General features: G+C 35.8%; 1 protein-coding gene across 3 annotated transcripts in view; it reads left to right on the forward strand.

The window, feature by feature from the left end:
- Acer3 (alkaline ceramidase 3) overlaps nt 1-26,179 on the forward strand; it is an 83,836-nt gene that overhangs the window by 15,617 nt on the left and 42,040 nt on the right. Inside the window, exons 2-5 of one of the 3 annotated variants that reach the window (XM_052158227.1) lie at nt 5,670-5,775; nt 18,731-18,841; nt 22,966-23,018; nt 25,245-25,297. In XM_052158227.1, coding sequence (XP_052014187.1) covers nt 18,754-18,841; nt 22,966-23,018; nt 25,245-25,297 — 194 coding nt within the window. In that variant the 5' untranslated portion in view covers nt 5,670-5,775; nt 18,731-18,753. Of the gene's footprint in view, nt 1-5,669; nt 5,776-7,653; nt 7,725-18,730; nt 18,842-22,965; nt 23,019-25,244; nt 25,298-26,179 lie in introns of those variants that run through there. The other 2 variants (XM_052158236.1, XM_052158218.1) reach the window with 2 other exon arrangements.

The following is a 26,179-nucleotide window of genomic DNA, read 5'->3' on the forward strand; positions in this document are numbered from 1 at the left end:
ACTGCTTTGGAAAGAGTGTCAGTGGCGGTGTATATATTTATTATAAATGAGGAAACAGCATAAAATGTAGACACTTTTTGTTTTATAAGAATATGAGCTGGTTACATGGCCTACTTTTACATTGTGAAAATTATAGAAGATATTATTGTAAAAATTTCACAAGGTTGGGTATCTGAAAGGACTCATTTGTCTTCATAAACCATAGTCTCCATAGAGTTTTATTTAAAGGAACATGAGAGGGCATAGCAAAAGAAAGGTCAGGCAGATATTGAAGCTGTGAAAGATGCCAAAGGCTCCTAATTTTTGCACAGGTTTGCTTATCTCTGAATTGAGCCAGTGGAATCTGGGTTATAAATTTAGGTTGTAGGAGAGCTCAAGGTTGAAATTCTCAGTGGGGTGTATTGTGTTGCTACTCGTATAGTCTGTAATGATTTCTTTAAAAAAATTTATGCCCTAGTATTCTCAGTACTTTACTCTTACATATTCAAAACTATATTTGAATAACCTAGTTAGTATAAGATATGGAAACGAGATTGTGCTTAATTTTTCTCAAGATGATTTTAGTCCAGTTATCTTTTATCATTTGCTAAATACTTCTTCCAACAACTTGGAAAGAAAAATAAAAAGAAACCCAACATTATAATATACTATATTCCAAATGTGATAGGGTAAGTATCTGGATTTTCCAATCTGTCTTATTGAACTCTCTTGTTCCAGCATATTATTTTGATGATATATGTGTGTTCACATGCACTCACATGTATATGCATTTCTGTTGGGCTCAAACTTAGGACTTTATGCATGTCATACACGTGGTCTATCATTGAGCAATGTCTGCTGTCCTGTTTTAATTTTTATATATAGCTTCCTAATTGCTTCAACTGTGGTTCCACTCTCTATATCCATACCCAAATTCTCTGTCACCAGCAAAACAAAAAACAAAAAACAAAACAAAAAACAAAAACAAAAACCAACCAAACAAACTACTGCAGAACTGCAGATAGTTAAAAAGACTTTGTAATTCTATTTCAGCTCAGCAGTGGAGAACATAAGTTTATCAGACTTTTTGGAACCAGGAAGGGAAAAATGAGACTGGTATGGTTTAAATATGTTTTATGTCCTCTAAAATTCATGTTGAAATTTAATTCTCAATGTAGCATCATTGTGGCTTGAGACTTTTTAGAAGTAATTAGGTCATGAGATCTCCACACACTGATCATTTATCTTAAGGGTGAGCCTGACATATCCCTTATTTTTGTATGCATCACTTTTCTCCATATGCCAGGTTATGATGTAACATGAAGCCCTGTCGATCTTGAATTTCTCTGCCTCCAGAACATTGAGGTAAATAAGTTCTCCAGTCTCTAGTGTTTTTATTGTTACCACAAAACATGAAGAAATGTGGAATAGGGCTAAGGAAAGGGCATTTCGTCAGGACACTAGTTTGAGATGACTTGTATTATTGTATAAATGCAGGAAAGCCAGTTGGTATGGGGTCTCTATCCTCTCATTTGTAACACAGGAAAGTGATTAGGTTAATGCTCCTTAAAGTTTTCTGCTGAAGCACTTATATGTAGAAAAAAGTGTAAACAAGTGCCTGTGTCTGAAGTTGTAGCTGTATGCAGCCTGCTGTGAGATTAAAAAAAATACTCACAAAAGTGTTTTGTTGATGTTGTTGTTGTTTTTTGTGCCTTGTTGATTATACTATTGACCATTGTAGTAAAAATTGGAAATCAGGCTTAATGTTGATTACTGGAAAATTGTGTAAATAAAATATGATGTAGCCTTATATTAAAGTACTGTATAGTCAATAAAATGAAATAAAATTATGAATATTGAAAACATGATCAGGGCTTTGGTTCATGTTCATCTTTATATTTGCATTTTTTCATATCACTGAACAATCATAGTTATCAGCTGAGATGGGGAAACCCAAGAGTTGTATAGTATAAAAAGTTCTTGTATCTGGAGCCATTTGTGAACCCTTTTTCTATCACTAATTTTTAATTCTGCTCCTTGAAATTTCTGATAGTATAAGAGACTTTGCAAAGAGATAATTGTTTTTGAACTCTTGGAACTATTTTTTACACTTGTATCACCTAATAGATCTTTATTGTCATTTAAAAGCTCAAGTTTCCAAGCTATACTAGGAATTTTCATGACTTTTTTTTTTGTCCTCTATTATGATTAGTGACCTGCAAAAGACTTATAGAATCCCCTGCATATAGATCTTCTTTCTACTGTTCCAACTAAATTATTTTTTTTCAAATGCTAAGGATTAAACCCATGATGTCCACATGCTAGACAGGAGTCTGTCACTGATCTGCATCACCAGTGAAAATCTCTTATACAGAAGTACGTTATGGATCCTTTTTATATGTTGGAGCATCTTTTGGATATTTTCCCGGGAGTGGTATAGTTGGGTCCTCAGGTAATACTATGTCTAATTTTCTGAAGAATTTCCAGACTGATTTCCAGAGTGGTTGTACCAGCTTGCAGTCCCACCAACAATGGAGGAGTGTTCCTCTTTCTCCACATCCTTGCTAACATCTGCTGTCACCTCAGTTTTTTTAATCTTAGCCATTCTGACTGGTGTGAGTTGGAATCTCAGGGTCAATTTGATTTGCATTTCCCTGATGACTAAGGATGTTCTAGGTTATGTTTACTATATTATATAAGGCAATTAAGAAATTCTCAAGGAAATTTTTCTTGTTATTGTTTCACTGTTTTTGGTAAACTATGTGAATGTTATAACTTAGTTTAAAAGCATTTTAGTTTGAAAAAGAATTGCTGCTTTAAAATATATTATGTTCAGTGATAAGTATGTTCAATGATATTGTGGGGTTTAAATAATCACCTAAAGTTCATGTCCATTTGGTACCACAGAATGTGACTTGATTTGAATATAGAGTCTTTGCAGTTAAAGTTCAAATTCTGGGATTATACCAGAACTAGGCTGCTCTAAATTCAATGATTCATATCTATGTAAGAAGAAATCACAGCGACACAGAGAGAAGAGAGCTGAGGAAAAGTGGATGCAGAGGTTGGAATGATGCATTTACAAACCAAAGAGTGGCAAGAAATGCCCGTAGTCACCCAACGCTCAGAGGAATGAGGGAACCATTTTTCTTCAGTGCCTCTACGAAGGAAACAACTCGACTGACACCTAGATTTAAGGTTTCTAGCTTTCTCAATAAAGACATGATTGCTTGTTATGGCAAATGGTAGCTTGTTATGGCAGCCCAAGGAAACAAGACAGATGTTCACAATATTTTTAAACTTCCTTAAGAAGCTTTTATCATAACTTTACTTGTGTGCATATTAGTCTGTGTGTGTACGAAAAGAAAGATTAATCACACAGACTCTAATATCTCATACAATGTGATATCTGTGATTCTCTTTTAAAAAGTGCTGGTGGGGGCCAGAGAGATGGTTCAGTAGGTAAGAGTGTGTACTGCTCTTGGAGAGGACACAGATTTCATTTCTAGATCCTACACTGGGTGATTCACAGCCACCTGTAATTCTAGCTGCAGCAGTATCTGACTCCTCTGACTTCCACAGACACCATAAACACATACCCACATACAGACCCATATACATACACATATTTAAAAATAAATATTTACAGTGTGGAGAGATGGTTCAGCTCTTAAGAGCTATTCTTCCAGAGGTCCTGAGTTCAATTCCCAGCAACCACATGGTGGCTCATAGCCATCTGTAATGGGATCCGATGCCCTCTTCTGAAGACAGCAACAGTGTACTCATATACATTAAATAAATAAATTTCAAAAAAACTTTGACTATTAAAGATAATACTTTTTAAGTTATGGAACCTATATTACTAATATTTGGGAATACTTAGAATCTTGAATACCAAGTGCTCAGAAAAATATTTTCCATCTTGTAACTACTTTAAATTTATTTAAAAAAATTTTTTGGGATGGTAAGGTGGTTCAGAGTGTGAGTAAAAAGCACCTCTCGCTAAGCCTGACAACCTGAGTTTGATCTTAGACCCACATGGTGGATGGAGAGAACTGGGTTCTGCAAATTTTCTACATTCAGGTCCCCTCTGTTCCCCTACTCAAAGAAATAAATGTAACAAATTAAAAAAAAACTATCTTATTGTCTTAAGTTAATTTAGGAATTGATGGCAATATAAAAGCTTTAATGAAAATAAATCATAAAAGAATAAATGGTATCCTTGATGAAATTTTAGTATTATGAAATAGTCCCATTTTATTAATTAAACTTAAATGCATCTTTTTAAAAAGATTTATTTTCATTTTGGATTTTATGTACATATCCAAGTGTGAATGCAGGGGCCCAAGGATCCAGAAGAGAAGCAGTCTGAAAAAAGTACCTGTCCTCTGGTGTGGATTTACAGGTAGTTATGAACCACCCACTGTGGGTGCTGGGAACCAAACCTGGGTCCTCAGGAAGAACAGTGAGTGCTCTTAACCACAGATCCATCTCTGCACCCTCTTACACAGTTCAGTTAATAAGTAAATGAGTGAGTGAGTGAAAAAATATGATAGTGTTAGAGTTGAAGGATGAAATTGTTACAGCAAATACATTTGGGAGAAAAAGAATGATTCCATTAATTGTAATTGAATGCATCTAAAAATATCTATAGGTTCATTTTATTTTAGTTTTTAGTTTTTATTGGTATTTTATGTGTATGGATGTTTTGCTTGTATGCTTATCTGTGCATGACTTGTGTACTTTGTGTTCCTGGAGATTAGAAGAGGGCTTTGGATTCCCTTTGAGTTGGCATTACAGACCAGTTTTGAGTCACTATGTGGATTCTAGAATTGGAACCTATACTACTCACATCTTCTGGAAGAGCAGCAAGTGCTTTTAACCACTGAACCATTTCTCTAGCTCCAGTAATTATTAGGTTTTAAGTATCAGGAGTATCTTATGAATTTGGTGCTAGTTTAATTTTCTTGTAGGCTGTCTTAATTTTGTGTTCCTTTATAGCAGCAGTTTTCAACCTGTGGGTCATGACTCCTGTGGGGGTTGCATATCATTTACAGTATAATTCCTAACAGCAAAATTACAGTTATAAAGTGGCAACGATATAACTTTATGACTGGGAGTCACTACTGTAGTAAAGGGCCATAGCATTAGGAAGGTTGAGAACCACTACTTTATAGTATCTTTTTAAAAAGTAATATGTGTGTATGTGTGTGTGTGTGTGTGCGCGTGCGCACGCGCACACACTTGTGTTTGCACACTCACCACAACACATGTGGAGGGGAGAGAACAACTTGTAGGAGTTGTTCTTTCCTTCCTCTGTATGGGTCCCAGGATTTGAACTCATGCCATGAGACTAGGAATCAGGGCAAGAGCCTTTATTCTTTGTGTCATCTTGATGACTTTGCAGTGCCTTTTACCACTTGAGTGAGTGAATGTACATAATGTCCTTGGATACTAACATGTATAGTGAAAAAAGATCTATGCATGGTAATCTGAGCTGAGTGCAGGATGAGGGCTTATAACATTATATGCTGTAAGAAGAACAGTCAGTTTTCTGTAAGGTAAGGTTGGGGAAAACTTCACCTAATGCCAGTAGAGTTGATCTGGGCTCTAAAAGTTTTAACTAAAATATAGGAAAGTTGGGATTTTCAAAATAATCATTTTCTGATTTTCAAAATAATCTTCTTCAGATTTTCACATTTCAGTTATGCTTCTTCATTGCGTAGAATGATTTGAAAACTTTTCCTTCTTGACCTCGGATAAATCTGATAACTTCATTCATCAAATGTTCTTCCAGTGAGTTGAAGACCATCTTCTCTTGTCCTTCTGACTCATGTGATCTGTGTAAAGTCCTTTTCATTGTTTATTGTTCACCTTGGAGCTTTCTAAGGCAGAGTTAAGTACCCATAGTACTATTCTACTGAGTCTCTCCCTTCCCCTGTAACCTCTGTCTTACCAGGCCAGATTTCCTTAGCCATGACTTCTGTAGAGCTCTGGCTTCTCTCTTATCTCCTTACTTGGGTTTCTTCATTAGCCTAAAATCTGCTTCCAATGCAATTTATTGTGTATAATTCATTTGTATAGTTCATGACTTTAAAATATTTAAAAATGTGAAAAATACTTTTTATAAGCCAGGGTGGAGTTATTTTTGTTTTACTTTTTCATTTTTAACCATGTGTATTTGTTTGTGTTTCTGTGTGGGTATATGTATGAGTGCAGGTACTATTAGAGACCAGAAGGGATTGGTTTTGTTTTGTTTTGTCTTGTGAAGGATAGCCCTGGAATAGACCAGGCTGACTCAGAGATCCATCTGCTTCTGCCTTCCAAGTGTTGGTATTAAAGATGTGTACTACCATGTATGACCCAGAAGATATTAGGTATACTAAGATTGAATGTACACATGTAATGTGTTATCTGTTCATATGTACATATTAAATGTAATCATTTAAATATTTTCAGTTATAGATTGTCAAACTAAGATGTTAGCTAATAAATTGCCTTCATAGAGCAGTATGTTTCCTACTATAAACTGGAGATAGTTTCAAGTTCTTCCTGTCTTCTTCCAGCTCTAAAACCCTAGGATTTTTTAGCATTATTTGGACATTATACAAAAATATTTGGGGAAAACTGCAGGGTTACGTTATAGCTTTTATGTAGCTCATTTGCTGGTTGTAGGAGAGCTTTTGGAAGTAGTAGTAAAGCACAATGGTTTTTTTTTTTTTTTTTGCAGATTTACTAAGATTTAATGCTTATATATTTTGAGCCTTAGCTCTGTGAGATGATTTATATAATTGTAAATTCATCTAAACTCCTAATCTAGTCCCCTCAGGGTCCTGTGTATTTTGCCAGATACTGGTCAGTTAGCCTTCTGAACACACTGGCTCTGCCTACTGCCATGCAGAGACAAAACATCTTGCTTGTATATCTTCATTCAGAGTTCTTTTCTAAACTTATTTTTTGCATATTTTCCCTCCATCACACCCTCCCTCCTCTCCTTCCTCTCTCCTTCCTTCCTTCCTTCCTTCCTTCCTTCCTTCCTTCCTTCCTTCCTTCCTTCCTTCCTTCCTTCCTTCCTTCCTTTCCATATATATTATTAGTTGCTTTGTGGACATTGTGACTATAATACATGACAATTCGAAGGTTTATTTTGCTCATTTTAGTAGGGTAGACATGGAAGCCTGGGTGTGTGGTGGATCTAGAAGCTGAGTGCATTACAGAAAGCAGGGGCTAGGCATAACCTTCAAGGACTTACCCTTAATGACCTGTTTCTACCAGCCAGGTCCATCTCCTACACATTCCAGATTCTCCCAAAGTCGCATCACCAGCAGGGGAATAAGAGGTCAAACAGTGAGCCTGTGGAGGAATCATTTCAGCGTCATATCATAACACCATACTTTAATATGTGAGTCTCTCTTGAAAAGAAAGACTTTATTAAGCAATTCTGGAATTACTAGAATATTGCCAACCTAGTCTATTATATAAAGAGACTGTTTAAACGTTTTAGATTTTTGAATTATTTTTAATTTTGTGTGTGTGCATGTGTGTGAAGTGTTCACTCACCCTTGCGTGTGAGTATAGAAACCAGAGATTATCATTAGGTGTCTTCCTCAGTCATTCTCCACAGTACTGTTTTTGTTTTGAAACAGGACCTCTCAGTGGACCTGGAGCTTACCATTCCTGCTAGACTGGCTAGCCAGTGACCCCCTGGAATCTTCCAGGCTCCACCTTCACTCCTGATTGCTAAGGTGATAGGTACATGCTACCATATCCAGCTTTTATGTGGTTTATGAAGTTCTGAACTCAGGTCCCCATGCTTATAAAGAAAACACTTTACTTATTGAGATATCTCTCTAGTCCTTTTATAAAAGATTGTTTAATTCATTTAAATCTTTATCCAAGGACAATGTTTATATTTAATATTTATTAGCTATTGTGTGGTATGTGAATGAATGTTTTTATTTCCAGAAAATAAATGGTTTAAATATAATTTTCTAGGCATTAACCCTAAACCTAATTAAAACCTAATTAAATTCTTTTTTTAATATTTTTATTTTCTATATTCTTTGTTTACATTCCAAATGATTTCCCCTTTCCCAGATTCCCCCCTCCCCATATGTCCCATAAACCTTCTTCTCTCCACCCATTCTCCAATCACCTCCCTCCTTTTTCTCTGTCCTTATATTCCCCTCCAATGCTAGATCAATCCTTTCCAGGATCAGGACCCTCTCCATACTTTTTCATGGGAGTCATTTGTTATGCGATTTGTGCCTTGGGTATTCAGAGCTTCTGGGCTAATTAATATCCACTTATCAGAGATTGCATTCCATGCGTGTTCTTTTGTGATTGAGTTACCTCACTTAGGATGATATTTTCTAGATCAAACCATTTGCCTAAAAATTTTGTGAATTCATTGTTTCTAATTGCTGAGTAGTATTCCATTGTGTAAATATACCACATTATCTGTATCCATTCCTCCTTTGAGGGACATCTGGGTTCTTTCCAGCTTCTGGCTATTATAAATAAGTCTGCATGCCGGGGAATCCTTTGGGTATATGCCCAGGAGAGGTATAGCAGGGTCCTCCAGAAGTGTCATGTCCAGTTTTCTGAGGAACCGCCAGACTGATTTCCAAAGTGGTTGTACCATCTTACAGCCCCACCAGCTGTGGAGGAGTGTTCCTCTTTCTCCACATCTTCGGCAACACCTGCTGTCTCCTGAGCTTTTGACCTTAGCCATTCTGACTGGTGTAAGGTGAAATCTCAGGGTTGTTTTGATTTGCATTTCCCTAATGACTAATGATGTTGAGTACTTCTTAAGGTGCCTCTCGGCCATCCGAATTTCTTCAGGTGAAAATTCTTTGTTTAGATCTGTACCACATTTTTAATAGGGTTATTTGGTTCCCTGGGGTCTAACTTCTTGAGTTCTTTGTATATATTGGATATTAGCCCTCTATCAGATGTAGGGTTGGTGAATATCCTTTCCCAATTTGTTGGTTGCTGTTTTGTCCTTTTAACAGTGTCCTTTACCTTACAGAAATTTTGTAATTTTATGAGGTCCCATTTGTCAATTCTTGATCTTAGAGCATAAGCTATTGGTGTTCTGTTTAGGAACTTTTCCCCTGTGCCCATATCCTCAAGGGTTTTCCCCACCTTCTTTTCTATTAGTTTCAGTGTGTCTGGTTTTACATGGAGGTCTTTGATCCACTTGGAGTGGAGTTTAGTACATGGAGATAAGAATGGATCAATTCGCATTCTTCTGCTAATTAAATTCTTAGCAGAAGTAATTTAGCATTTATTTTTCTATTTTTCATATTTTTTATTTTTTTATTTATTCGATATATTTTTTATTTACATTTCAAATGATTTTCCCTTTTCTGGCTCCCCACTCCCCGAAAGTCCTATAAGCCCTCTTCCCTCTCCCTATTCCCCCATCCACCCTTCCCACTTCCCTGTTCTGGTATTCCCCTATTCTGCTGCACTGAGTCTTTCCAGAACTAGGGGCCACTCCTCCATTCTTCTTGGACATCATATAATATGTGGATTATGTCTTCGGTATTCCAAGTTTCTAGGCTAATATCCACTTATCAGTGAGTGCATACCATGATTGTTCTTTTGAGACTGGGTTACCTCACTTAGAATGATGTTCTCCAGCTCCATCCATTTGTCTACGAATTTCATGAATTCATTGTTTCTAATGACTGAATAGTACTCCATTGTGTAAATATACCACTTTTTTTTTTTTATCCATTCCTCCGTTGAGGGACACCTGGGTTCTTTCCAGCTTCTGGCTACTACAAATAGGGCTGCTATGAACATAGTGGAGCATGTGTCCTTATTGTATGCCGGGGAATCCTCTAGGTATATGCCCAGGAGTGGTATAGCAGGGTCCTCCAGAAGTGTCATGCCCAGATTTCTGTGGAACCACCAGACTGATTTCCAAAGTGGTTGTACCATTTTGTAATCCCACCAGCAGTGGAGGAGTGGTCCTCTTTCTCCATATCCTTGCCAACACCTGCTGTCTCCTGAGTTTTTAACCTTAGCCATTCTGACTGGTGTGAGGTGAAATCTCAGGGTTGTTTTGATTTGCATTTCCCTAATGATTAATGATGTTGAACATTTCTTAAGGTGCTTCTCAGCCATCCGAAGTTCTTCATGTGCAAATTCTTTGTTTAGCTCTGTACCCCACTTTTTAATAGGGTTATTTGGTTCTCTGGGATCTACCTTCTTGAGTTCTTTGTATAAGATATTAGCCCTCTGTTGGATTTAGGGTTGGTGAAGATCCTTTCCCAATCTGTTGGTTGACGATTTGTCTTTTTGACAGTGTCCTTTGCCTTACAGAAACTTTGTGTTTTTATGAGGTCCCATTTGTCAATTCTTGATCTTAGAGTGTAAGCTATTGGTGTTCTGTTCAGGAACTTTTCCCCTGTGCCCATGTCCTCAAGGGTCTTCCCCAGTTTCTTTTCTATTAGTTTCAGTGTGTCAGGTTTTATGTGGAGGTTCTTGATCCACTTGGAGTTGAGCTTAGTACAAGGAGATACGAATGGATCAATTCGCATTCTTCTGCATGCTGACCTCCAATTGAACCAGCACCATTTGTTGAAAAGGCTATCTTTTTTCCACTGGATGTTTTTAGCTCCTTTGTCGAAGATCAAGTGACCATAGGTGTGTGGGTTCATTTCTGGGTCTTCAATCCTATTCCATTGATCCACTTGCCTGACATTGTACCAATATCATGCAGTTTTTATCACTATTGCTCTATAGTAATGTTTGAGGTCTGGGATACTGATTTCCCCAGAGGTTCTTTTACTGTTGAGAATAGTTTTAGCTATCCTGGGGATTTTGTTATTCCAGATGAATCTGAGAATTGCTCTTTCTAACTCTATGAAGAACTGAGTTGGGATTTTGATGGGGATTGCGTTGAATCTGTAGATTGCATTTAGCAAGATGGCCATTTTAACTATATTAATCCTGCTAATCCATGAGCATGGAAGATTTTTCCATTTTCTGAGGTCTTCTTCTATTTCCATCTTCAGAGATCTGAAGTTCTTGTCTTATAGGTCTTTCACTTGTTTCGTTAGAGTCACCCCAAGATACTTTATGCTGTTTGTGGCTCTTGTGAAGGGTGTCATTTCCCTAATTTCTTTCTCAGTCTGCTTATCCTTTGAGTATAGAAAGGCTACTGATTTGCTTGAGTTGATTTTGTACCCAGCCACTTTGCTGAAGTTGTTTAATCAGCTGTAGGAGTTCTCTGGTAGAGTTTTTTGGGTCACTTAAGTATACTATCATATCATCTGCAAATAGTAATAGTTTGACTTCTTCCTTTCCAATTTGTATCCCTTTGTCCTCCTTATGTTGTCTAATTGCTCTAGCTAGGACTTCAAGAACCATATTGAAAAGATATGGAGAGAGGGGGCAGCCTTGTCTAGTCCCTGATTTTAGTGGGATTGCTTCAAGTTTCTCTCCATTTAATTTGATGTTGCCTACTGGTTTGCTGTATATTGCTTTTACTATGTTTAGCTATGGGCCTTGAATTCCTGTCCTTTCCAAGACTTTTAGCATGAAAGGGTGCTGAATTTTGTCAAATGCTTTTTCATCATCTAATGAAATGACCATGTGGTTTTTTTCTTTGAGTTTGTTTATGTAGTGGATAGCATTGATGGATTTCCATATATTGAACCATCCCTGCATCCCTTGGGATGAAGCCTACTTGATCATGGTGGATGATCGTTTTGATGTGTTCTTGGATTCGGTGGGCAAGAATTTTATTGAGTATTTTTGCATCGATATTCATAAGGGATATTGGCCTGAAATTCTCTTTCTTTGTTGGATCTTTGTGGGGTTTTGGTATCAGCGTAATTGTGGCTTGGTAGAACGAGTTGGGTAGTGTTCCTTATGTTTCTATTTGGTGGAATAGTTTGAAGAGTATTGATGTTAAGTCTTCTTTGAAGGTCTGATAGACTTCTGTACTAAAACCATCTGGTCCTGTGCTTTTTTTGGTTGGAAGGCTTTCTATGACCCCTTCTATTTCTTTAGGCGTTATAGTCTGTTTAGATGATCTATTTGATCCTGATTTTATTTTTGTAGTTGGTATCTGTCTAAGAAATTGTCGATTTCCTCCAGATTCTCCAGTTGTGTTGAGTACAGGCTTTTGTAGTAGGATCTGATAATTTTTTGAATTTCCTCAGTTTCTGTTGTTATATCTCCCTTTTCATTTCTAGTTTTGTTAATTTGGATACTGTCTCTGTGCCCTTTGGTTAGTCTGGCTAATGAATGAATGTTTTTATTTCCAGAAAATAAATGGTTTTAAATATAATTTTCTAGGCATTATGCTAAACCCAATTAAAACCTAATTAAATTCTTAGCAGAAGGAATTTAGCATTTATTTTCTATTTTTTATATTTTTAATACTTTAAAAGTATAGCTTTTTTTACACTATAGCTTTATTAAAATGTATGGAGAAGAAAAGGAAAAATATTATTTCACCGAAGCTCCTATTTTTGTTGTGGTTGTTCGGTAACTGTCACCAGCCATAGTTGTGATTAGGCACAATTGATGAAAGCCGTTTAACTGTGCCAGATACCAATTTATTGCATATTCTTTGTTCCAAATTCAGTATTCATTCTATACTATCTTTAATTGTTCCTTTGATAACTAGTTGGAGTTAAACTTTATCAGTGGAGGGCACTAGGATACAACACAGGAGAAAGGGCCTTTCTTTCTTGGAGTTGCTGTGCTGACCAGGCAACTTCTTGGACCAAGTGACATTAGTAACATATAGCTCCTACAAATGCTGGAAGCTTCTCTGGTACCCAGGTCCTGAAGTTTAGTCCAAAGTACATAGTAGTTAATAACTTCTCCCCACCCATCCCTGTTGGGAAATCAGCTTTTACTGGCACCTTAGAAGGGAGATTTCTGATGGGTATAGTGTGTGTGTGTGTGTGTGTATGTGTGTGTGTATTTTTGAAACAGGGTCTCACATATGTCAGGCTGATCACACAATTGCAGTAATATTTCTTAAAATATAAATCCTGGTGGGGCTTTCCTGCTACCAGACCCAAATGTTTATGTTCCCAAATGAAATACACATACACACACACACACACACACACACACACACACACACACACACAGCCTTTATATTTTGATATGTCTTAATCAGCTTAATGGCTGGGCCACTTCATAACTTTCATGCAGTTAATCTCGCTGATAATCCCAAGTTATCACTTAATTCTATATTCTATCTGACTGTTCTGGACCCAGAGGGCTACCCAACTGGACTGCACTCTCCTGGCTCCTTCACATGCCAGCTATGCCTCCCTGTTCTCCTTTCTTGTCAGGCATGGCATATCCTCTCTCTTCCCAGCATGGCGTATCCTCCTCTTTCTCTTTTGGTCCTAAATTTAGGAATCCTAAAAGTCACACTTCTGTCTGGCCTCCCCTGCCATTGTCTGCTGGCATTTTTATTTACCAATCAGAACCAACTGGGAGAAGAGTCCCTCAGTTGTCTTATGTACAGACTCTCATGTAAGCAGTTTTGGGTACTAAAATTAACCTTAGAATATAAGTAGCATTAGGTTAAAGCCACTACATTTCCTCCTTTTTGTCCAATTAAAAAGGCTCTTTTCTCTCAGACATAAACTAAACACAATTATGTAAATTTTAAGGTATCATGTATAACATGAAGTTCATCATATTTGGCAGTTTAGATCTATCATATAGCCTAACCTTAAGAGTTTACAATTCTGTACCTCAATTAGATTTGATTTTAACTTGCAGATTTTGATTTGCAACTGAAAACCATCCTTTCAAATCTAGGTCATCTTATTTAATGCTAACCAACTTGAGGAAGTTCAGTTATATATTCAATTATATATAACTAGTCTTCAACCCCGTCAGAGATCTGAGAAGGAATTAAATATTACCTGAATATGTAGGAAGCACAAAGACATAGCTTCGAAAACTTACACAATTTGTAGAGAGAGCTGACTATGACAGACTCAAATTTCTTGTAACAGTGGAACATCTGTCTTCAGCCTTCTGGCCCAGAACCATTTGACAGACATTAAGTGAAGCAGGAATTATGAAGGACTAGCTTACCCTCTTTTGGCTAAGCTTAGTAGTCTAGTATCCCGAATCTGTGTGTCCCATTTTGGACAGTAATTGTCTGCTGAATGAAACTAGAGTGTTTCATACCCAGCGGCTAGCTTGCCACAACTGAAGTAACTCCAGTTGGAGGTAATGATGCTCATATCTTCTCTAAAGTGGGAAGGGGATGCTGTCAGGAGCATATATGTCTTCTAGTCAAAAGATCTATTAATAATTGAATGTTTTTGAGTGCCATATTCTGTGACTATGATGTTTTTGAAGACTATCTAACTATATATAGTATATCTGAACTGTTAAACCTTGATTACTCTTAGTTATTTACTCTTTTAATAATTTGAATACACTTTCTTGTAATTTAATCAGAATCTAATATTACAATGAGTTTACTATCTGACATTTAACTTGTATTCCTTAATCATCCTAACAGTTTGTAATAGCAGTTATTAGAAAGACTAGGTCTAACCTATATGTTAAATTCAGAAAAATCACATGGCGCATATTTTTGAATTGGTGGTTTGAAACCTTTGTTGAACTGGCCATTTTCATTTAAGTTTTTTTCTATGTAGCTGGAGAGATGGTTCAGTGGTTAAGAGAACTTGCTGCTCTTCAGGACACAACTTCAGTTCACAAAACCCACATTTTGGCTCGTAATCATCTGTAACTCCAGTTCTAGAGGATCCGATGCCTCTTCAAACCTCTTTGGGCAATATATGAATCTTACAACAACATTTTTAATTCTATAAAGATATTTGTATTAATTGTACAAGGTGCACAGATCAATTAAAGATAAAATTTTCCTCTTTGAGCAGAGGAAAGTTTTATCAATAGTTTGATCAATACCTAATTGTAATAACTCTTCATTCATGCCATGTAAAGGAATGATGAATTCTAAGAATTCCATAATCAACAAGATTTATTGGCTAATTTTAGCTGAAGTTTTGGCCAGAGACATTTTTATGTCTAAGCCAGTTACCATGTGGAGGGATCAGCAAATCATGTTACCTGTCCTGTTTGTTTGGTCTTCTTGAATTTTTCTTCCCTGTCTATAGCAGAGATCTTCAGGGGCTCTTCCCCTATCATTATCTGATCCATATTGCTTTGGTAGAGGCCCAAAGCCTTTTCTTCTTTCCTGTTAACACAAATATAGAGCCTCTCTCCCAAAGCAGCATGTCTTTGGTTCAGTAACCCGAAATCAATTGGTTCCATTTAGAAGCCTCCTTTTTCTTAGGACTTGCTCTGCTATGACTTCTCTCCCAGAGGATTAGTAATGTCATTAGTACCACCAAACTTATAACCACCTTCATTTTGATAATTAAAGTAGTCAAAGCAAACATGGGTATTAGTCCACATCTCTTCCCGGAGAGAATTCTTTTGTGGCTCTACCACAGTGGGTAGGGATAATAGCTCTACTCTCCTTGCATCTGCTATTCCTTATTCTGGAGAGTTCTCTTCTTACAAACTAGCTACTCTAATTCTTTCCTTTTAATTAATAATCAGCCTTGAACTTTTGAGATCCTTCTACCTCTGCCTCCCAAGTGTTGGGATTATAGGTATTTTATACCAGGTGACCTGGCTTCAGCTTTTTTTTTCCTTTTTGAGACTGAGTTTCTTGTAGCCCAAGCTGACTTTCAATTCATTATGGAGCCCGAGGATAACCTTAAATTTCAGATCTTCATGTTCACAAGTGAAGGAATTATACACATGCATTACCATGCCTAGTTAGTGTGATGTTGGGAATCACTTCTAGTATCTAGTCTTTCATTCATGATAGGCAAGAACTCTGCTAACTGAGGTACATCTCAGCCCCTTCAGTAATTCTTTATTGTAAACTTTTCCTGCTCAGATTGCTCCATGGCTTATCAATTCTGGTTAGAACCTGATTAATAGCAGTTTTTAGTAAAAAAAAAAAGTTTTAGAATCTACAATAATGTATATTATTTTCATTCAGTAAATCTAAATTTGCCATCATTTATATAATTTCTTATTTAAAAAGTGATTTTTATGGGGGCTGGAGAGATGGCTCAGGGGGTAAGAGCACTGACTGCTCTTCCGAAGGTCATGAGTTCAAATCCCAGCACCCACATGGTGGCTCACAACCATCTGTAAAGAGATCTGACACCTTCTAGTGTCTGAAGACAGCTACAGTGTACTCACATATAATAAATAAATAAATCTTTTTTAAAAAAGTGATTTTATGTCTTTTGTTTAAATCAACTTTTTAATTTTCTGCTGCTTCATTGCTCTCATCCCACCCTGGAGGACTGAACCAGGGTGTTGTGATTGTTAGGAAAGTACTCTACCACTGAGCTAAATTCCTGTATGAGTCAGGGTTCTCTAGAGTCACAGAACTTATGGGTAGTCTCTATATAGTAGGGGAATTTGTTGATGACTTACAGTCTGTAGTCCAACTCCCAACAATGGTCAGCAGCAGTTGTGAATGAAAGTCCCAGGATCTAGCAGTTGCTCAGTCCCACAAGGCAAACAGGCAAAGGAGAGTGAATCTTCCTTCTTCCAATGTCCTTATGTAGGTCTCTAGCAGAAGGAGTGGTCCAGATTAAAGGTGTATACCACCTTACCTGGATCTGGGACTTTTTTTGTCCTAGATGACCTTGAACTCAGAGATATCTCTGCCTTAATCTTCTGGGATTCATAGCCACTATGCCTCAAGATCTCCAAGCCAAGATTCAGGTCAGAAACTTGTATCTCCCCGCCTCCCAATTAAGAGCACAGGTGAGCCTTCCAATTCTGGATTGTAGTTCATTCTGGATATAGTCAAATTGACAACCAGGAATAGTCACTACAATTCCCTACTCCAAAATCAGCTTTTTAAAAACAGGGCTGGAGAGTTGGGTCAGAGGTTAACAGCACTTGTTGCTCTTGAAGAGGACCCCAGTTCAGTTCTCACATGGTACCTGACAGTGACCTCTATCTCTAGTTCCAGGGGACCTTATGCCTTCTCCTGACCAGTCAGTGTATATCAACATCTGCAGTTGCTCATCCTTTATATAAAATGGCATAATATTCTCATATAATCTCTACATTCCTTCAATATGCATCATGGTCCGTTGATTACTTATAACACCTAACAATGAAAATATTATGTTACTATAGTTCATTATTGGGGAAATAAGGACAAGAAAATGTCTGTGTTTAGTATAAATATTTAAAAAAATATTTCCAGTATGTGGTGGGTTGAATCCACTAATATGGAATTGACAGATATATAGAACCAACTCTATGTGGTAATTCTTTACAGTATTACATGTAATTGAGTTAGCCTACTACTCAGCAGAAGCCTGTTTGACTAAATTCTAGTTCAGATTTTCTAATACTTCTATTAAATATCCCACTAACCTTCTGACTTTATTTATTTATTTATTTTTGCCTAAGTTTCCTTGGAAATTTCCTGCATTTTTTTTTTTTTGGCTGTCCTGCTTTATTTTCAGCTATGTCTTCTGATATTTTGGACAGCAAGTTTTGTTTTGTTATTAAATTTCCTGTGTTGCAGCCCCTGTTTCTTATATTTTTATCTCATATTTTCTCATTGTTAATGTCTTAATTTTAACTCATTTTATCTAGTTGGTTCTAGAAAAAAGATGTGTTGCAAATATACCTTTTCAGTACTTGATTGAGAAAATGTCTCTATTCTGCTTTTTCAATTAATTGAAAATTTATCTTGGTATTAGTAGCTATATTGAAAATCCCTTGAGACATTAAAAATATGCTACTCATCTCTGCTCATAATAAAATTTGTATTGTTCACTCATTTCTTTCCTTGTTTTACTAACTTAACTTTTGTGACTTGGTTTTTTCTTTTGCTATTCATGTGTGAACTTTGTTTTTATTTTTATCATGTTTTATTTGTTTACATGTGTGCACATGCATATGCATTCCAGAGCACATGTGGAAGTCTGAAAACAATGGAAAATAATTGTCCTAGATGACCTTGAAAATAATTCCACCATATATTCAGACCGGCAGGGATTAAGATGAGATCATCACACTTGGTGACGTACCTTTGTCTGCTGAGCTTTTTTGCTGTTCCTCGGAGCTTTATGTTTTTAAAGATGAAAACAAGTCATATAAGATCCATTGCATTACAGAAAAATTAAATTTAAAGAAATCTGTTGTCTTGTATCTTGTAAAGTAAGAACATTACCAGAAAAATGAAACATGACAAAAATACATAAGATGTGAACATTCAGTTGGTTGATTTTCAATTGCACAGTCAAATTATTCCAGTTATTTATATTATCATTAATTACAGCATACTATATTATATGATAATGTCAGTATTTATATTATCATTCACTTGCAGAGAACCACACTTTGTGCAACATTGGTATAGACTTCCATTTTCAGCTAGCTTACTGTTTTTTTCTGAGTTTTTTCTGAGATCCTTTCCTTGCTTTCAGAATTTTCTGTTAAGTTGGTATACGCTAAAATATTCTTAGTTTCACTTTTTAGGAAGTATCTTTGCTTTATTTTATTATTTTGAGAAATTTTTATTGAATAAAGACTTTTTTGTAGTACTTTGATGTCTTATTCACAGTCTTTCCAAGGAATTTTTTTAACTACTGCTAAAGACCAAATGTGTCCTTAAGTGTTACTGGCTAATCTAAATATCTTCTTATTTTTTCTCCTGTAGGGAATACAGTGAGTAACCTGATTATGATCATACCTCCAATTTTTGGTGCAATTCAAGGCATTAGAGATAGACTGGAGAAACGGTACATTGCTGCTTACTTAGCACTCACAGGTATGTAGACTACTTCATCTGAAAAAGGATGTGCAGTGTGAATTGAATACTTATTCTCATTTGTCTCTAAAAGCAATTACTTCATATACAACTTGAACACACTTTGAAACATTAGAGTTGAAACTTCACAGACCTTGACTGTGATTTGAACTACACTTTTGAATAACTTTTTTGAAAACGTTCAGACTATAACTGTACAGAATAGAGATAATAAAATAAACACATATTTTTCTACCCAACTATGCCAGATCAGTTTTTTTAATATATATATTTAATTTTCTATATTTTTTGTTTACATTCCAAATGATTTCCCCTTTCCCCATTTCCCCCTCCCCATAAGTCCTCTTCTCTTCCCCTGTTCCCTAATCAACCCCCTCCCACTTCTCTGTCCTTGTAATCCCCTACATTGCTGCATCAAGCCTTTCCCGAACCAGGGCCCTCTCCTTCCTTCTTCCTGAAAATGATTTGATATGTGAATAGACTCAATTCACAGATCAGAAGTTTTTTATTTGCTTCAGATCTTAACTTTTTCTTTTTAAACGAAATATTCCACTGTAGATAAAATAGAAATTTCCTTTGTATTTATGCCTGTTTTTCCTTCTCAATCTAGCTTCTCACCCTAAAAGCAAAAATCTATTTTAAATTACACACTCTTATGTTTACACTGTATAAATCTGTAACCTCTCAAATAGTGTATAGGGACTGAGTGTGGTGGTACATGCTTATAATCCCTACACTTCAGAGTATGAGGTAGAAAGATCAAGAGTTTGAAACCATCATGGTATACATAAGCAAAACTCAGTTTCAAAGAAAAATTATATAATATTTTTATCAGAAGAACAAGATATAAAAATTATATCAATGAAAATTCAAGAGTCTTTCATACTAAACATAGTTTGTAGCATTCTGTTATCTCTTGGATGCTTATTTTTGAAATTAAACATTATTGCATATAACATAAATTATAGATAGTTATAGATATTAAAAACTGTTATTTCGACAGAAGGGAGCAGCATGAACTAAGGTTCTTATAAACTCTTCATAACCTTTACTCTGAATAGTGTAGTCTTCCCTACTCTGAGAACAGTTTCTTTCCATACAAAATTACTTTTTATAGAAAACCAAAAGAAAAGCCTTTTGGTTGACAGAAATTCTTCCCTCAATTAATTTAAAGGTAGATGTTATAATCTTTCTAACTTAAGTAAGCAGTCTCAAATGAAGAAATAAACACCAAAAGGTGTGACATATGAGAGATAATGCCTATAAATGGTGTAGTGTAATGAGAGGTCTCACATAACATCTATCCATGGAAAAGAGTATCTGCAAAAGCCTCAGGATTCAATAGGATGCTAAGCAAGTTTAGTGTAGTCTGAGACCTAAGAGGATTGTTTTGAGAGTATACATGGAATCAGAAAACACTAGAGAAAAGTCACTACCACAAAGAAAGAGAGCAATAGAAGAAAGAAGTATACACAAACAACTAAAAAGCTTAAAATATGTAACAAGTGTTTACTTGTTCAATAGTACTTTTAGGGTTTATTTTACCTTTTTTTATTTCATGAGCAACATGAGGGTTACTTGTAGTCTTCTCGATGAAAACATCTTTTATTGAACTGCTTCTGTTATTTCCCACAGTTTTTCATATGTTATATTTCCACTTGTTTTTTTTTTCATTCTATTTGTAGATTGGTATCAATTGGAACAAGGTATCAGTAATCACCTTGAATGTAAATAGATTAACCTCTCTAATTAAAAAGCACAGAATAGCTGGATGATTAAGAAATAAAACTTGTAATTATATATTGCCTCCAAATGAGATTGTCTATGGAAATTGATAGTAAAAAGGAGTAGAGTAGCTACATTGATGTCAGATAAAATACTTGCTGGAAAAATTGTAGAGAAACAAAGATGGTCATTACATAATAATAAACAGATCAGTTCAACAGTCATAAATGTATTTCTACCAAACAGAGAGCCAAATATAAAGGAAGTGACAGACTGTAATGCAATAATAGAAGAAGTAATCAACATCCTACTTTTAGCAATGGTCAGACTATCCAGGCAAAATCAACAACTCCAGGAGATTTAAATTATACTATAGACTAAATACAATTAAGACATTTGCAGAACATTATACCCAACTTCTACAGAATGCATATGTATTTCAAAAGCACATGGAATATTCTTTAGTACAAATCATATGTTGTCTCACACAACAAATCTTGACAATTAAAATAATTTAAGTATAAAACTACAAATAAATAGCACGAAAAATGTTATCAACTATACAGTTAGGTAGAAACCAAGGTATATTCCTGAATAAATACAATGAAAAAAAAACAAGTGGAAATATAACATATGAAAAACTGTGGGAAATAACAGAAGCAGTTCAATAAAGGATGTTTTTATCGAGAAGACTACAAGTAACCCTCATGTTGCTCATGAAATAAAAAACAACGGTAAAATAAACCCTAAAAGTACTAGAAGGAAGGAAATAATAAATATTAGAGCAAAAATAAAAAGAAAAATACATATGATCAGTGAAATGAAGATGATTAATTACAACAGATACAGTAACATAAAAGAATCATAAGGAACTATTATGAATAATAATATGCCAACAAACGTATAAAGTAGAAATATACAATTCCTGGACACATACAGCTAGCTTTCCAAATATTGAAAAAGATGTCATCCGCAGTCATTGAACCAAAAGCAAAATATTTTCATAAATGAAATGCCAGAGAAAATAATTGACTATATATTTTATATCATACACAAAAATAAACTTTAAATCAATCAGAAATATAAGTTTTAAAACTAAAATATTAAAAATCCTGACAAAATGTGTAAATCTATGTCCAGCATTTTGAAATGACTTTCTGTGATTTAAATTCAGATGTAAGGAAAAGTAGACAAATTGAACTACACATCTGGCAGGTGTAGTGGGACATACATGCAGTCCCTGCCACTTGGGAGGCTTGCCTAGTTACATAGTGAGTTTGAGGCCAATCTGTACAATTTAGACTCTGGTCTCAATCTACAATTTGTTTTTGCTTGGGATGCTCAGTAGTAGAGCATTTGCTTACAATGGATGTAGCTCTAGCACTAATCCCTAGCACTAGCAGAAGGAGGAAGGGGTATTTTTCTTTTTTATGCCTTTCAATTAGCATGGTGTTGAATGTATAGATTGTTGATACAATATTTATTATTAAAACCCTACTTAGCTGCAAAATTTTATTAGCCATGCTCACAAAGCCCACTTTTTGTCCAGAAAATTGAAAGTATCTTTGTCTTTTTTTACATATCTCTGTAATTGTTTCCTATATATATAAGTTGTATATAAAGTATTTTATAAAGGAACAGGAATTAGAATGCCTTCCCTATTACTTAATAGTTGAATGCCATGTATAATCCTTTGTTGCCAATGAATTACATGAAAGCCAGATGGTAAGTGATCATGGTTCTACAAACATGAAAGGAACTAGATCATATGTAGTGGTCAGCATACTTGGCCTAGCATAAAACTTCAATACATAGAACTATTTATTGTGGCAAAGAGACACAGCCCAAAACTACCACCAGTGTATGAGATGTTGCCTTAGATCCTTGACTGTGTCATGGAAAGAATTATAGAATGTGTCACAATGAAACAAAGATAATTAAGTATTTACACATAGAGACTGAAGTACATCCAAGGGTGTTGGTATCTCCAGAAAAGTTCTTAAGAGAGTTGCATTTAGGTGTCTTTATAGTAGTTTTGTGTATATGATGATATTGTGACTCTCTAAATTATATTGCTAGGTTTTATGGATCAGAGAAGTATAAGAGAGTGCTAAAAGAAGCTGACCAACTGTGCACATTAAAGCTTATCCTGATCATTCAAGACTTTGTAGAAATAATATTGTTAGTATACTCAATTACTTAGTAGAGAGAATTTTAGAAATATTGTGCTGTGCTTGTTTTCTTCAATGCCAAAATTCTCAATCATATCACTAACTCAGCATCAGCTGTATCTTGTCACAAGACTGTAATAAACTTCCTACTTCCTACTGTCTTCTGAAGTCACTCTGACCCCCAGAGAATTTCTTGCAAACCTTTTTATTTGTCTGTCTTAATTTCAGTGGTAGGAATGGGATCCTGGTGTTTTCACATGACTCTGAAATATGAAATGCAGGTGAGTAATGGCAAAAGTAAGTGATTATTTCTCTCTGTTTAGAGACACTTTCAATTCAAGAAAAGAACACATAGCTAAAGGATAATAAAAGCAGGGACTTATTATCTTTGAAGTCTTTCACTCCAGTTAAAGGACTCAAATTGATCATATGAAGAAATAGTATGGCTTTCTATGTATGTATGCCAACTCCATGCAGACATATGTAATTTTAGAACAGCATTAAAGAAAGCAGTTACACAGAGGTGTTCTAAAAGTTGTAAGTAGTTCACAAAAATATTTTATTCTTAGGTGCCTGTAGTCTTTCATGTATTGGTGTTGTCCATTGAATCAGGTGGACCCTGTTTAGTTTTTATCTTTGCTTCAAAGTGGTTATATGTCTAGTTGTTTGAACATGTGGGCTTATCATTACTAACCCTTTAATTCTGCTCATATTTTAAACTCAAAAATTTGAGCTAAGTTTTGTGATCTGACCTTTGCCAGACTCATCATTGTCTTTTCTGTTTGTGGTATGGACACAGGCATTGCAAATTCTAGGCAACTACTTGACCAGCTGCATCCTCAGGATTGTCTTTATAGACATACACTATTATTCTCCAGAGCTCTGATCTTTCGCTGGTCTTAATTTTCTTAGTTACTGTTTTAAAATGAGATTTTTGTGTTTGTTGTTACTCAAATTTTAAAATGGATGACTTGAAAGAAGGGGGACTGATTGCTGGGAGGAAAAGCACCAACAGATGAGTGATGAGGGCAAGTAGAGCAAAGTAAAATGGTGTGCAAGTATAACAGTGTTAGCAAAACGATATCATCATGATGATCATCATCATCATGATCATCATCATCTCATCATCATCCTCATCATCATCGTCATCATCATCGTCATCATCATCATCATCATCATTATTTTGGTGTTTTGAGACAGGGTATCTTTGTGAAGCCCTGGCTACTAAAACTCAAAACTGATTATTTTGTATGCCAAGTACAGAAAACCCAGGCTTGGTTCCCAGCATTCATGTGGCAGCTCACAGTTATCTATAACTCCAGTTCCAGGGGATCCAACACCCTTTTGCAATAAGATGAAGCTTAGTGAGATAATATAATAAGGAAAGGTGCTTACTGTCAAGTCCGACTACCTGAGTATGGTCCCTATGATCCTAATGGTGGAAGGAGAGAACCAACTTCCATACTTTGTCCTCTAAGTCCACACATGTGCAGGGTAAATGCATGCCCAATAATACCCCTCTTTCTGTTAAATAAAGAAAAAACAAAAATAAACAAGATGTAATGATAACTCTGTCAGTAAAGTGCTTGCCATGCAAGTATGAGAATCTGAGTTTGATTCCCAGAACCCACATACAAGTGCCAAGAGTGGTAGTACATGCTTGTAGTCCCAGGAGAGACGAGCAGATTCTTGGTGCTTTATGGCTGCTAGCCAGTCCACCCTAATTGCAAGCTCCACATCAGTGAGAGGCTGTTTCAAAAAACAAGATGGGGGTGCCTGAGGAAAAACACCACTTACATTCACATGCATGTGCATACCAATGCATGCATATTTATACTTTCATAAATGTAGTCCTTTTACGTAAGCCACAAATATCTGGAGTTCATGCCTTTCTCTTGAGACACAGTTTTGTCCTTCTCATTACTTGATTGACATTTCTACATATTATCTGTGTCAGGTACTTTAAACTCAGAATGCTGAAATTGTTCTTGTCATTTTCTCTGATCCCAAAATATCGTTAAGCTGTAGTAATATTTTCTGAAATGTCAAGCAAGAAACGTGATTTTTTTATAGTTTCTTTTTCTTTGCATTTCTCTCTGTTTATTTTACTTCCTAAATATTTCTCAAAACTGCACATTTATAACCATTTCTGATTTCATTAGCCTGAACTCTGATTGCTCTTTGGGAAAAGTCAGTCAGATGTGCCACTTAGATGTGTGCCTTAGAAGAGATGGATAGTTAACTCTGATGGTTTAGAAACAACAAATTGTACAAGTGAATTTGGTGGTGTTGAATATATTAAATAGTTAGTAAAAGAAATTAAATAAGAATGAATAATTTTAGGAGGAGCAACAAGGAGTTGAACCCAGGGACTGTGCATGCTACACAATGCACTGAGGCACTTCCCTAGCTTCAGAGATGACCATCATAATCAACCTGAAGTTTTATTTTAACCTCATAATTGTAGCTGTTGTATATTCACATCTTTGTTTCTCTGCTTTGTGTAGCTGTTGGATGAGCTCCCCATGATTTACAGTTGCTGCATATTTGTATACTGCATGTGAGTACTTACATTTAAACTTCAGCTCAGTGTGGGTTTTGCTCCAATTACATTACTAGGCTATGTAATTTAAAAGATTATTTAAAAAATGTGACATTGATAGGAGTTTAGGTTCTGGTAAGTTGCAATAAGGTTTTATATTAACAAATATGATTTCAAAGCCCTAATGCCAGTTTAGATAGTATCTTAACTTGTCTTAAATAAACATGTTTCCTTTCTTGAGTCAAGAATGTGTTCAAATTGTGCCATAAAAGTATTCCATAAAGTTTGAGGGTAGTTTTCTCTGTACTGTAGTATGTGAATAGATTCCTTTTTAGTTATTACTTTTTAGAAGAAGATTTTTTATTTTTATATTATGTTTTTGGGCATTTTGTTTGCATGTATGTCTGTGTAATATATGTATGCATCATATGAGAAGGGCAGGAAAGGGTATTGGATCCCCTGAAACAAGTTACAGAGGGTTGTGAGCTACCATGGATGTGAATCAAGGTTTTCTGCAAGAGCAGCAAGTACTCTTAACTACTAAGCCAGCACTAATTTGTTTTAATGAAATCTACTTTTTAAAATTTGCATGTTAATTTAATTTAATTTTTTACTTATTCCCTTTATATCCTGCTCACTACTCCCTCCCAGTCACTTCCTCCCACAATCCTTTCCCTTATCTCCCTTCTCTTCTCTGAGTAGGTGGGGGCCTCCCTGAGTATCTCCCAACCCTGGCACATCAGGTCTCTGAGGGGCTAGGCATATCCTCTTCCACTGAAGCCAGACAGGGCAGCCCATGAAACCGAATAGGAGAGTACAATCTTGCCTCATTAGAACTGGGAAGGCATGCCCTTGTGCCTCTCTCTTTTCTTCATTCCTATCTCTCCACATGGTGTTGTC

This window comes from Apodemus sylvaticus, chromosome 1 (genome assembly GCF_947179515.1).
Source record: "Apodemus sylvaticus chromosome 1, mApoSyl1.1, whole genome shotgun sequence".
NCBI classification, from domain to species: Eukaryota; Metazoa; Chordata; class Mammalia; order Rodentia; family Muridae; genus Apodemus; species Apodemus sylvaticus.